The 13,509-nt window shown below is 38.5% G+C and overlaps 1 protein-coding gene across 2 annotated transcripts in view; it reads left to right on the top strand.

The window, feature by feature from the left end:
* itfg1 (integrin alpha FG-GAP repeat containing 1) overlaps positions 1-13,509 on the top strand; it is a 257,780-nt gene that overhangs the window by 238,129 nt on the left and 6,142 nt on the right. The window contains exons 14-16 of one of the 2 annotated variants that reach the window (XM_059651684.1): positions 3,039-3,163; positions 4,441-4,523; positions 8,516-8,633. In XM_059651684.1, coding sequence (XP_059507667.1) covers positions 3,039-3,163; positions 4,441-4,523; positions 8,516-8,633 — 326 coding nt within the window. The remainder of the gene's footprint in view (positions 1-3,038; positions 3,164-4,440; positions 4,524-8,515; positions 8,634-13,509) is intronic. The other variant, XM_059651685.1, reaches the window with a different exon arrangement.

Here is a 13,509-nt window from a genome sequence, read left to right on the forward strand (position 1 = left end):
ATTCCCCCTCCACTGACACCTTCATCCGCTTAGCCGAACTCGTCCTCGCCCTCAACAACTTTTCTTTCAATTCCTCCCACTTCTACAGACAAAGGAGGTGGCCATGGGTACCCCCATGGGCTCAAGGTATGCCTGCCTCTGTGTAGGGTACGTGGAACAATCCCTCTTCCATACCTACACTGGCCCTATCCCCCATCTCTTCTTCCATTACATTGATGACTCTATCGGCGCCGCTTCGTGCTCCAACGAGGAGCTCGATCAGTTCATCCACTTCACCAACACCTTCCACCCCAACCTTAAGTTTACCTGGACCATCTCTAATACCGCTCTCTCCTTCTTGGACATCTCTGTCTCCATCTCTGGCAACCACCTAGAAAGCGATATCCATTTCAAGCCCACCAACTCCCACAGCTACCTAGAATACACCTCCTTCCACCCACCTTCCTGCAAAAATGCTATCCTGTATTCCCAATTCCTTCGCCTCCACCGTATCTGCTCCCAGGATGAGACATTCCACTCCCATACATCTCAGATGTCCTCATTTTTCAAGGACTGCAACTTCTCCCCCTCACTATTCAGGAATGCCTTAGACTGTGTCTCCCGCATTTCCCACAACTCATCCCTCACACTCCCTCCCCGCAATAAAACAAACCCAAACACAATACCCCTCGCCCTCATATACCACCACACCAACCTCCAGATCCAATGCATCATCCTCCAACACTTGGGCCATCTGCAATCCGACCCCACCACCAAAGACATTTTTCCCTCCCCACCCTTACCTGCTTTCTGGAGGGACCATTCTCTCCGTGACTCCCATGTCCTTTCCACACTCCCCTCCAGCCCCACCACTCCCAGCACTTTTCCCTGCTACCGCGGAAAGTGCTACACCTGCCCCTACACCTCCCCCGTCACCCCATCCCAGGCCCCAAGAAGACTTTCCACATCAAGCACATGTTCACCTGCACATCCGCCAATGTGGTATACTGCATCCGCTGTTCCCGTTGTGGCCGCCTCTACATTGGGGAAACCAAGCTTTGTGGAACACCTACACTCGGTTCGCACTAAACAACTGCACCTCCCATTCCCAGACAACATGTCCATCGTGGGCCTTCTGCAGTGCCACAGTGATGCTACCCGTAGGTTGCAGGAACAGCAAATCATATTCCACTTGGGAACCCTGCAACCTAATAGTATCAATATGGACTTCAGAAACTTCAAAATCTCCCCTCCCCCTACCGCATCCCAAAACCAGCCTAGCTCGTCCCCGCCTTCCGAACCTGTCCTTCCACCTATCCCTTCCTCCTACCCCAAGCTCAAACCCCATTTCCTACCTACTGACCTCATCTCCCCCCCCACCCCTTGACCTGTCCGTCCTCCCTGGACTGACCTATTGCCTCCCTACCTTCCCACCTACTCGCTCCCTCCCCACCTCTTTGACCGGTCTGTCTCCTCTCCACGTATCTTCTCCTCTACCCATCTTCTATCCGCCTCTCCCTCCCTCCTTATTTATTTCAGAACCTCTTTCCCCTTCCCCATTTCTGGAGAAGGGTCTAGGCCCTAAACATCAGCCTTCCTGCTCCTCTGATGCTGCTTGGCCTGCTGTGTTCATCCAGCTGTACACCTTGTTATCCCTGTGGCCATTGGTCAGTTTTTCCTTCCATCTAGCTGCGATGCTATTCTGTCATTCCAGTTTTATTATCATAAGATGCATTCTGGTCCAGTGACTTATGGACATACAGTCCAGACCTTTGGATTCAGAAGCTCAATGCAAAGCGGTAAATTTACTGATAACTACACAGGAAGGGCACTGGAGACTGAGGAATGTTAATCAGGAATTAAGGCAAAGCAGAATAGTGCATTGCACTAAGAAGGGTATGTCCTTGCAGTACTTCCAATCAGTATAACAGATGATTAATGTATGGCTTTGCTGAAGGCAAATGAGTATCACTAAATTTATAGCTGTGTAACAACCTCCTCCATTTTTTTTCTTTGTCCTGTCTGTTCACCCATTTCCCGCTTCCCCATCCCCAATCCCCAATCCATGTCATAAAATGTTACTGTGGTGGATGTGACACTGGGAACAGAATTCACTTTACATATAGCTAAGCTTCTGTCACAAATTTTAGATTGCTCTCCTTTTTGTTGTTGCGAGGTTTGGAGACAAACATAGAGTCTGTTTTCAAGGTTTAGGATTGCTGTATGGTGACTCATTCTGCAGGACAGCTCTGTATCTCTAATTGTGCATAAAAGCTGCTGCAATAAAGCAGTGTACCAGCAGGGATAACTGTAGAGTTGCAGATGAGAGTGGGTTGAAAGAACACCTACACAAAACCTTTGTCAGATAGAATCTACAGTACAGTATATCTCATCATTATTTCTACATTAAAATCCAACTTGTATCTTCAGTGTATTTACATGTATTTAGTGCAGGACCTGAGTGTAATAAAAATGAAGAATTTTGTGCATGATATATAGTGATGTTGACTTATTGCAAACCACTAGTCATTGCACAAGATGTGGTCCTGAGCAACAAATGTGTATCAACCCCGCATGGGAGTTGCTCTCCTAAGTCAAGCATCAATGCATGTGATTTGTCATGTGCGAAGATTTTAAACTGATCTGGACAGTTCAGAATAAAAGTATAAAAGAGATTAAAGGGCTCCGTCAATGGCAAGAAAATTAGCTAGTATGTCAACTTCTGCCATTGTTTTGCACCAAATTTTGCCTATACTGCCAAGTGGTGCTGAATTATCATCAAAAGTTGTTCTAACTGCTTACATTCTCTCCCTTTAATTCTAATTTTCCCTTTTTTGCTTTTCGGGCCATGCAACACTTCACAGTTGTAGAGTATGCACAAAAAGAAATAAGGAGAAAACGTTATGTTGAAATAAGATGTGATTTTTAACAAAAAGGTCTACATGTTATGGAAATATGAAGTTAAATGAAATTAAATCACACATTTGAAACTTCATTTCGATGAACAACCCATGTCTTGTTGCATTTGAATTTTCTTTATTAATCTGGTCTATTTGCAGCGGGACAACTCAGCCAATCAGCACATTTTGCTCTTCAGCTGCCCTATGTAGTACTTGGCCTAGGACGTAGTGCAAACTTTCTCGACCATCTTTATGTTGGCATTCCTCGACCTCAAGGAGAAAAGGTAATAACCCAGCAATTATGGCATGAATTTGAGTTTCTGTCTTTACATCATTATGTGGTAATATGGTGAGTCAGTATAGACTTCAAATTTTTCCCAATGGTTTCGGGTGTTCTTAATATCCTAATTAAGAACCTTACTCTAAATTTTTAAGAATTACCTCTTAATTTAGCATTTATTCTTAATGCTAAAATTGAAAACAAAAATTGACACTACAAAGTCCATCAATGAATTATATGATTTCAGCTAATGAGTTGTAAATGAACAGTGAACAAAATCTTCTTACACACCTACAAAATATAAACACCTACAACAAATAAAATATATGACTAAAACTATGACAAAGTCTCCCGATAAAAGTAGGACTGTTTCTTCACATAGAGAGTGAAATCAGTTGAAGTCACCTAAAAGAGTGCAGTGTCCACACACTTATTTTAAAGACCCAATTATCACTACTCTGGCAGGACTGGTGGTGGGACCATGAGTAGCCTTGAAAAGGCGAATAAAAGGATTTTTGTATAGATTCTTAAGTAATTAAATTTAAAACCTGCCCTTACATTGTTTTTTTAGGTTTACGTCCACCATCCATCATTCTTGATTAAGAAAATTGATTTATGTTCTTTGTTTTCAAGAACTTGACAGTTCTGTAAAGGAAGAATGTACATGGTTGCAGAAATGAAGTAGAAGGCTGATACAAGTTGAATTGTATACTAATGAAGACAGCACAGATGCGACAGGCTAAATTGTGCTGTAACAATTCTAAGATTTTGTGAATCTCACTCAATTTTTTTTGGAAATTCAGAAGTACTTTCGTTTTTGTCGTGCATTGAAGCAATTCAGTGCAGTTGAGTTCAAATTAGGAGTCACTTTCTTGCAAGAAAAACTAAATCATTTCAGTATTTTTCATTTTAATTTCTGGTAATTAATAAGAAAACAGCGAAGTAACTAATTGATGTATCTTTTCTTTTGAGTATTTCCCTTACAATTTTTGTTAGCATCTTCTCCTTCCAGTCCTCCCTAAGTACCCATCCTTTGACCTTGACTTGCAGAGTAAATGTACTTGTTCTGACATGGCAAATTCCTGGGAACATTGGATGTATGCAATGTTGGCTTTGCTTATTTATTTTAACACATATTATAAAGTTTCTATAAATACTGTACATGAAGGAACGCTGTTTTACTACAAGTTGCACTGTTAAATGTTCTTTGTTTGAATGACCACTGCATTTTTAGACAAAAAACTTTAATTACTAATTACTCAATTTTGTTTTCCCTGTTAGTCTGTAAGAAAACAAGAATGGACAGCTATTATTCCAAATTCTCAACTTATAGTAATTCCTTATCCTCATAACACACCAAAAAGGTAATATTTACATATTTATATCTGTGTAAAGTTGGTCCATTCCTGGAAAACATTCAACACAAGTATTTGAAAATTGCCAGTCAGCTTTTGTTCCTCGAAGCTTAGAAGGTCAGACTGTTCCTCCCAAAATCTGTGTATGTTAACTAAGATTCCCTGAGTAATTACTCTATTCTAAATGATACAAACCAGTTATAATATAAGGAATATTTTAAGGAATACTTGAACTTTTTCACAGATGAGTGACTTGCTATCTGACATAGTAATTTTAGGCTGTTACATTTGTCCAATTTAGCAGTCTTTTTCGGGGTGTAGACCTTTCTAAACACTTTACAGTGTATTCCTGTTATGTTTATGCACAACTGGCATTATGACTTTTAAAGCTTCCCAACTGTGAAAATTTTAGCCAAGCCCACTATTTCACTTTGGGTAGGAGATAATGTCAAGTGAACTTTGCAGCACTGGGTTCAATGTGACTTCTTCTCAATGTATTCTGATTTTAATATGTTATAATGTGTGGTTATTTTGGGTCAGATTTTGCTTAAACAAGGAATCTTTCAACATCTCCTGTTAGACTTTTCTGTGCACATTTGATTTTAACATTCTTTTGTACATGAAGTTGCTATGTTTTCAAACTGATCATTTCTGAAATTCTTGCTTTTCAAGCTAAGTATGGCTTGAATTTGCACAATGCACAACTGTATGGCTATCAACATTCATCATTATTAAGAATTAGTTTCTTTTTTCATTTTTCATGGACTGTGGGAATCACTGGCAAGGTCAGCAATTATTGTCCAGCACTGACTAACTCCCCATCTAAAGGTTGGTGGTGACTTGTCTTCACGAGGCCCTGTAGACATTGTGTAAATGTACTCAGTGATGTTAGAGATAGCAACTTCAAGCACCTGCAATTATGCAGTTAAATGCGGTATCAAATGCAGAAATCAGGAAGTTGCTGTCCAAATTTCTTTGCTCCTCCAGAAGCTTCAGTGTCTTGATGCCATTGGATGACTCAACATTTAAATATATGAATAGCATGATGTTGCAATGTTTATCCATTCCACAGCATTGTGTCCGTACTTTTGATCCAGAAGGTCTGGATTTTAATCCCACCTGTTCCACAAGTGTGTCATAATAAACCCAAATAGTTTGTTTAAAAGGGTTTCTTTTCCACTCAAGAGCATGTAACCTTTTTAATAGCACGACCAACGTTGGTAATTACTGCCAACCAACCTTTCTAATGCTGATTTATAGGTATCATCTTCAGATTTTACTTGATGTTGAAGATTTAAACAAAATAAATCATATTTAGCTCTTCTCTTTGATATTTTAATCACTGCCAATTTAAAATTCTCCTTTCTTTATTTCATTGAAATAATGTTCTAACTAAGACTTCCTGGTTTAGACTTTGTATTCCCCAGTAAGGATGCTTCCCCTGTTCGTTCAAGTCCTAGATCTTTTTATAGATGGGTGCTGCCCTATTTCAACTCTCTAATTCACTCAGTATTTAAAGAACACTCGGAAGACCAATTCTTATTCTCCCCTATAAGTGACTTCAGATTTACTGAGCCTGTTAAATTCTCCAAGTGACCTACCACCAGCCCCACCCACCCTGGATGTCCATAATTCTACTCTGGGATGGGTGAGGCCAGCTGTCCATCCTTGTACCAATTAGGATCTTTAAGATGACAATTAATGACCAATTGAAGGTGCAACCTCAATTTTCAGGCTTGCAGAAGGGGTGCAGGAACATTGGAGGGACCCAGAATGTTACCCTGCTCTATCCTTGGGCAGGAAATAGGAAGGGTGCCTCCTTGTCACAATAGACACACATCGACAAGATCTGATACCCATGGGTGCTCCTCCTCTTCCTCTCCTTCAATGTCCCTTTTAAGGCCCCAATCACCACTCACTCAAGTCTGGCAAATAAGAATGTTGAAGAAACCAGTGATGAATAAAGCACTAAGACAAATATAGATTTTGCCTTCCTTAAAATAGGATGCCAATTTATAGTGGTTTAATGAGCTTTTTTTTAGCTTTAGTATTCAGCATTTCTACTCCTGTAACCGAAGGTTTATGTGTGCGTTTTTAGCAGCCTTAACAACTGACTTCCCACTTTTAGAGAACTCTGTAATTACTATCACTATGTTTTAAAATGTATTTTACCATTTTCAATTTTCACAATATTTCCTGGTTCATAGTTCCCTGAAAGTGGCCACACAAGTAGATAGGGTGGTAAAGATGGCATTTGTCATGCTTGCCTTTATTAGTCAGGGAACTGAGTACAAGAATCAAGTAGTGACCTTATAACTTTGTAAAACTTTGTTTCAGTAGCACTTAGAGTATTGCATTCTGGGGTTGTTTGCTTTGGAGCAGCAGAGGCTGAGGGGAGTTCTGATGAAAGTGTATAAAATTGTGAGAGACATAGATAGGGTTGACAGTCAAAATCTTTTTTCCAGAGTTGACTTGTCTAATACCAGAGGGCATGCATTTAAGGTAAGACAATGAAAATTCAAAGGAAATGTGAAGGGCAAGTTTTTTGCACAGGGAGTGGTAGGTACCTGGAAGGTGCTGCCAGAGGTTGTGGTGGAGGCAGATACGATAGGGGCATTTTAAGGTGCTTTTAGATAAGCGCTTAATAAGCAAGGAATGAAGTGAAATGGCCCAACAGCAGGCAGAAGGGATAGGCTTAAAATGGTGTCATTTTTGGTACAACATCATGGGTCAAAGGGCCTGTTCTGTGCTTTTGTGTTCTGAAATATCTACCTTACAATTCTAAGAAATTGTTTCCGTCCCTTGAAGTGACTTATGGTTTCCCAACCTCTCAATAACTTATCGAAACTGGGCATAATGAGATTAGTTTAAAATAACTGAACCATATGAAACTTAGTGAATAAATATAATACAGATTGTGACATGTATGTCAGGCAATTTACACCTTCAGCTGCATGTTTATGCTGAGTTAAATTATCTCAAAGAGCAGTGGTGGAAACAGTGTTGGTATCATTGTTGATTGCAATCCAAGAGACTCATCCTGATAGGTTACAATAACCTTCAATGGCCAAGTGGTCAGTGAATAGATGGTCTGCTAACAAATGAAGCAAACCATTTAAGAATGGGAGCAAAGCTCAGTCAATACCCATGGTACTTCACTTACCCATCATTCGATACCTTTAGGGAAGAAAAGAAAAAGAAAAACCAGCTTTGTACTTCAAGTAATAAGCGTTCTTAACTTGATTGACTTTCTAAATTAGTTATACTAATTCTTTACAAATCACTCATTAGGCCTAAGCTTGAATATGATGTCCTGTTCTGTGCGCATAAAGTATACAAAGTACGTCAAGTCTTTAGAAACTGTGCAGGACAAGTTTACCAAAATGTTAAGCAAGATGAAGAATTTCAGTCACATCAACTTCATATTTGTATATCCTTAACTGATAAAGCATCCCAAGGTGTTTTACAAAAGTGGTTAAAAAGCAAAATTTGTTTCCAAGCTAGGTCATGTTAGGGCAGATAAGGAAAGTTTGTTTTTTTAACCAAGAAGTTTTATAGATGCATCTTCAAGAAGAGGAGGTACAGAGACTGAAACTTTTAGGACATGACACCAATTGTGGGAAAATTACCAACAGGATGGTGAACGGGGTGGAGTTAATGGGGTGCAGATGTCTTGGAGATTTGCAGAGCTAGAAACCAGGAAGGAATTTGAAAAGAAGGATGAGAAATTCAGAATCAAGATATTGCTTAACTTGGAGCCCCTATAATTCAGTGAACAAAAGGACAATGTGTGAGGAGGTCTTGCTGTAAACCAGCACACTGGAAACAGTCTTGGATGTATTTTAGAATACTTTAAGATGTATGATAATTTTGCACCAGTTGCAAAGAAAAGGCAAAAAGGGCAAAAATTAAGAACAGAAGTCATAATTTTTTAATTTTAAAAATAAAATTGTTTCCATGGAAACACTAACTTCATTATTTTTTCTTTTCTCTTTTCACAGCTGGAGTGCCAAGTTATATTTAACCCCAAGTAATATTGTACTACTTACAGCCATAGCATTAATCGGAGTCTGTGTTTTCATTTTGGCTATAATTGGAATTTTACACTGGCAAGAGAAGGTACTCCTTTTGAAATTGTGGTCAATATTTACACCTCATGCACAGATTGGTGTTTTATACGACAGCTATTAGTTCTGAAGTCTGCAAGCTGTTACATTACAACTAATCAGTAGATTCTGTTATGGTCACATCAATGAACCAGAGTTATGCTTATTTATCTTAATTCTGTTGATGTTTTTGGTACTTAACAGCACAGGATTACTAATTAATTATATTTATCTTGCTGTGTAGCACCCTTTCTTAAAAAATGCATAAATTTAATAGTATGATTGTCCATTATGATAAATTCATTGCTGCATAAAAAGCATGGTCCAACAATAAGGTTTACAATCTTGTGACCCTCAGTCACTTCAAATGCCCTTGTTCAGGTTATATACCCTCATTCGGACTCCATTTCTTTATCCTGGACATCAATTCAGGCTGACCCTGATTTATTTACCCACTGTTGATTAAAATAATTTTCTGACCCCTTATTGTCCCCACCATGATTACTAACTATTTCACACCTCTATAGCAATGACCTTCTCTACTCCTACGACATCCGATCTACTAGTAAAACTCTCCTTCATGCCTTTTTCATCTCAGCATAATCTATCACTGTAGCTTCCTGCAGTGCCATATCCTACTGTGCGATCATATTTCCCTGACCAGAAGTGCATTCCAATCTCATTTCACCACATTATTGACTGCTATGCTTTGGCTGATGGCCCTACACTCTAGAACTGTTTCCTTAAACACCATCACCTCTCCTTTTTTTAATCCCTCCATAATATATACTTATTTGACTGAGCTTTTGGTCATCCCTTTTACTATTTCATCCATTTTGTAGTGCCCCTCTCTGAACTAGCTTCAGCCATTTTTCTAAAGTAAATTGGCTGTATAAATTCAGTTGGTGGCTTAGGTTATTATTAAGTGCAGAATCAATAAATTTACCCAAGTCTGTTAGAATTTCCTTATTCCACAAGCCAAGAGTTTGCTGTAAAACATCGGGATAAGTCCACAGTGCCACATAAGGACTATAACTATGAATAAGATGTTTTTGATAGCACGATGTTGGGATGGCATTCATAAAACTATGCTTTTTTTTTACTAAATATAAAAGGCTATCCCCAGCTTGACCTATTCAGGCTTCACAGAAGAAATGGAGACCACAATAGTACACATTAGTAGTTTCATTCAGCATTTTGCACAGATTCCTGGAGGCAGAGTCAGGAAGCGAGAATCCTTATCATGTGGAGCAGTTCTTTTGAAGAATAAGGGTGACTGGCAGGATCAATCATTTTGTTTTTGCCACTGATTAAGCATCCTTTTGAAACTGCAGCAATATGAACTAGCTATGCTTAATAGGAGGAGGTCAGGCAGAATTCCTGCAGTAAGAATACCAACAGAATTAGAACTATTCCTTTGGATGTTTCAGATGCAAGCAATAACATTTGATTAAAGGCTTGCAAATATCTATCTGCAGTAACTTTATAAACATTTGCTTAAACATAACTATAGATCTATAAATATTTAATGTTTTTGTTAAGAAAGGAAATTGAATCAAAATTAAACAATTTTACTATTTAAAATGGCCCTTTGGATATATGTGCGTAAATCTTTGAAGGATGTCTGGGCTTTAAATAAACAAATTTATTAGGATGGTGTCAAGAACAAAGGACCTCAGTTTTTTGGAGAGACTGGAGAAACTGGGATTGTTTTCCTTGGAATAGAGAAGTTTAAGACAAAATTTTATAGAACCATTCAAAATCATAATAGAATACTGGAGATTTCTTTGAACATTGAATTATGATCTGAGATGCATTGTCTGAAAGATTGATGTAAATGGAATAAATAATAATTTTCAAAAGGAAATTAGATAAATACTTGAAGGGGAGAAAAGCAACATGGACAATTCTATCAAAAGAATTATCATATGACCCACCTCCTTCGCTAAATCATTCCATGCTTCTGTATTACCTAAAGGTTTTCTGCATGTAAGTAATGACAGTAGAGCAAATTACATACGCACAAACGTATGAAACAGAAATATAAGCAGCCGTTTGGCTCCTTAAGTCTGCTCTGCCATGCAGTAAGATCATGGCTGATGTCACTGCACACAAAATATGTGACATTACAGCAGATACACGTGTTTAAGCCAATGGTAATCTGTTGATGTCACAGCCTGTGTCTGCAGTGTGTAAGGCTATTTTGATCATTTGCACATGCATGGGTCCATTTGGACTCTGGGTAATTATCCCAATTTGAAAACTGGGCTTCCAGCATTGACTGAAAAATCACTGAGTTTGGAGATAAAAGCATTAGTTACTTGCACAAGTCCAGATAGCCCTTGAATCAGCTAGAAACCTAAATGACAAGTAGTACATATGTGTAACCATCACTTCTTGACTTTACATGCAACAAGGGAGCTGTTAATAAAACACAAAGATTAGCTCTGTCGATGTCATAGAGATGGTTAATGGTGGACATCAGAAATGGTTACTGATCAATTACCTGCCTTATTCTGTGCTGTCAAGTTGACAAGTAGCTCAAAAGACCAGTTAGCACATTTCACCCCAGCAGGCAAATAAAAATTCTGGGAACTCTGTAACAAAGCCCAAAACTCTATGACAAAGACATTCAGATTTTGTGCAAGCACCTCATTAAATGAATGAGACCAGGTGAAATTTGTGCAAGTGATTAGTCTCCTAAACTAATTAAAGAAAACTTTTTTATATATTTTGTAAAGTTTGCTTTATTCTCAGAACTTTTTCTTCAATCATACACTTGATTTAATGGAGACCTATTTATAGTGAAGATGCAATTTTTAGAAATATGTTCGAAGTATGTCGTCCCATGCACCTTTTATTTTCTCACTGTGATTACCTTGAGAAGGCAGGAAGTAGGACCACAAGAATTGATCATGTGTTATGGGAGGCCAAACTGCGTAGAAACCATTGGATTTTATGATAGTGGAATTTATTGAATCCGATTTCATATATATGTCAAAGAAAGTTTGAGTATGTGATTTCTTGCTTAATAGTTCAATAGCACAACAATTAAATTACTAGTCTCTTAATGACTTTGACATTTGCACTTGTCTTTGAAAGTTAATTTGGACACATAACTAAAAGCTTACCTTGATCACAAAGTTACACAGGATTGCCATAAACGCATGAGTAATTGAATAACTAAACCTGCTCAGTTAAATATCTGATTGTTCATGCAGGTCTCTTAAATCCTAAATGCAATCCAGCCAAAGTCCCTACTCTGATTGCAATCTAGAGACATTGGCTCGTGTCCCATATTGGCTGAGTACTGAATTGATCAAAAAGGCTGATAATGATCATTATTTAGGCACATTTATGAATGGCAACTTGGAAGATGTACTGAAAATCACTATTGCCCATTTCAAATCTCATGAGGAAAAGAAATACTTTCCAAGCACTAAAAAAAGCTTTGTTGCTAGTCTGACGATGTACGCTGCTCTGGTACACAATACAGCGACAATAGACAGCCTATTTCCTGTAGAAGTAGAGTTCTTCAGAATATTTAAAGAACATCTCTTCACTAATAAGGCAGATGAATATTACTGGAATCAGTGGCCTTGACTCACTGAACTAGCAGCCCGTATTTGCAAACAAATTTATTCAATAACTTCTGTTAATTGGCCCACTAAATATCAGTTTATGTGCATCATGTTTTTGACTATTTCAGTTTTGCCTCTTTTTTTCAGTTAAAAACAGTTCACTTAAAAACAATATTATAGCAGATTTAATGATGAGCTGATTTTGAACTGTCAAAAATTCTTTCTGGTTGGTGGATTATTTGAACCCAACAGCAAAGTTGAGTCTGACATATCGGCCAATGATCTATAGGATCCTCCTTCACCTAAATCATGCAGTGCTTAATCTTCCAGCAAGCCTAACGGTCTGTCTCACTTTGTGAGCTTGTCTTGCACATATGAAATGGGCAATGAAGGATAGCTTACTCGGAGCTATGCTGGATGTGAGTTCGTAAAGCTATATTGCTGACTTTTATGTTGCTGCAACTGAAACTTTTAAAATGGATGTTCCACCAAGTACTGTTCTGAGTTTACTTGAAGGCGTAAAAAAAGGGACAGTATGCATGCTAACCTGATTGAGAGGCCAAGCGCCTGTATCCATCCTTTCCCCATATGTACACGTCCAAGAATATCTTCAGCAATTTCATGTCACCAGGGAAGCAGTAATAGTTGTGCAATTTCCTAGAATCTACCCTGTAGCAATTTGCCAGAGCTGTTTCAACAGCACCTGCCAAACACCTACCTTTACCGTCTGGAAGAAGGGCAGTAGACACATGAAAACATCACCACCTGCAAGTCACAAATCATATATGTCTTGGTTCTTTCACTGAAACTGGGTCAAAATCCTGGAACCCAAACCTCATGGGAGTACCTGCTCCAAATGAACTACAGTGGTTCAAGGCAATGGGACCCCACCATTTGGGAACTATCAGTGATGACAAAAATATTAGGATGACCAACAGTACTCTCAAATCACATGTTATGATCCTAGTTGATGGTACTATTGGACATGTCACATCCCAGAATGGAATGTTCATTATGTTTTTAATTTTAGTTGATGTAGTGGTCAGTCATTGAAACAAAGTTGCAGTCTTTCTTTAACAACAGAAGTTTATTACACAAAAGAGAAAATAAATAAAAATCAACCTATCCAAGTATGGCACACAGTTATGAAACATTGTAAAGCACACAGCAAAGCAATGTTTTCGACTCATTGGAAAAGCAAAGAATGCTGTAGAAACTCAGCAGCCCTGGCAGCATCTGTGGGGAGAAAAACAGAATTAACATTTTGAGTCCAATATAGCTTTTCTTCCAAAGACTAGATCTGGCCTA

Source organism: Stegostoma tigrinum, chromosome 16, assembly GCF_030684315.1.
Source record: "Stegostoma tigrinum isolate sSteTig4 chromosome 16, sSteTig4.hap1, whole genome shotgun sequence".
NCBI classification, from domain to species: Eukaryota; Metazoa; Chordata; class Chondrichthyes; order Orectolobiformes; family Stegostomatidae; genus Stegostoma; species Stegostoma tigrinum.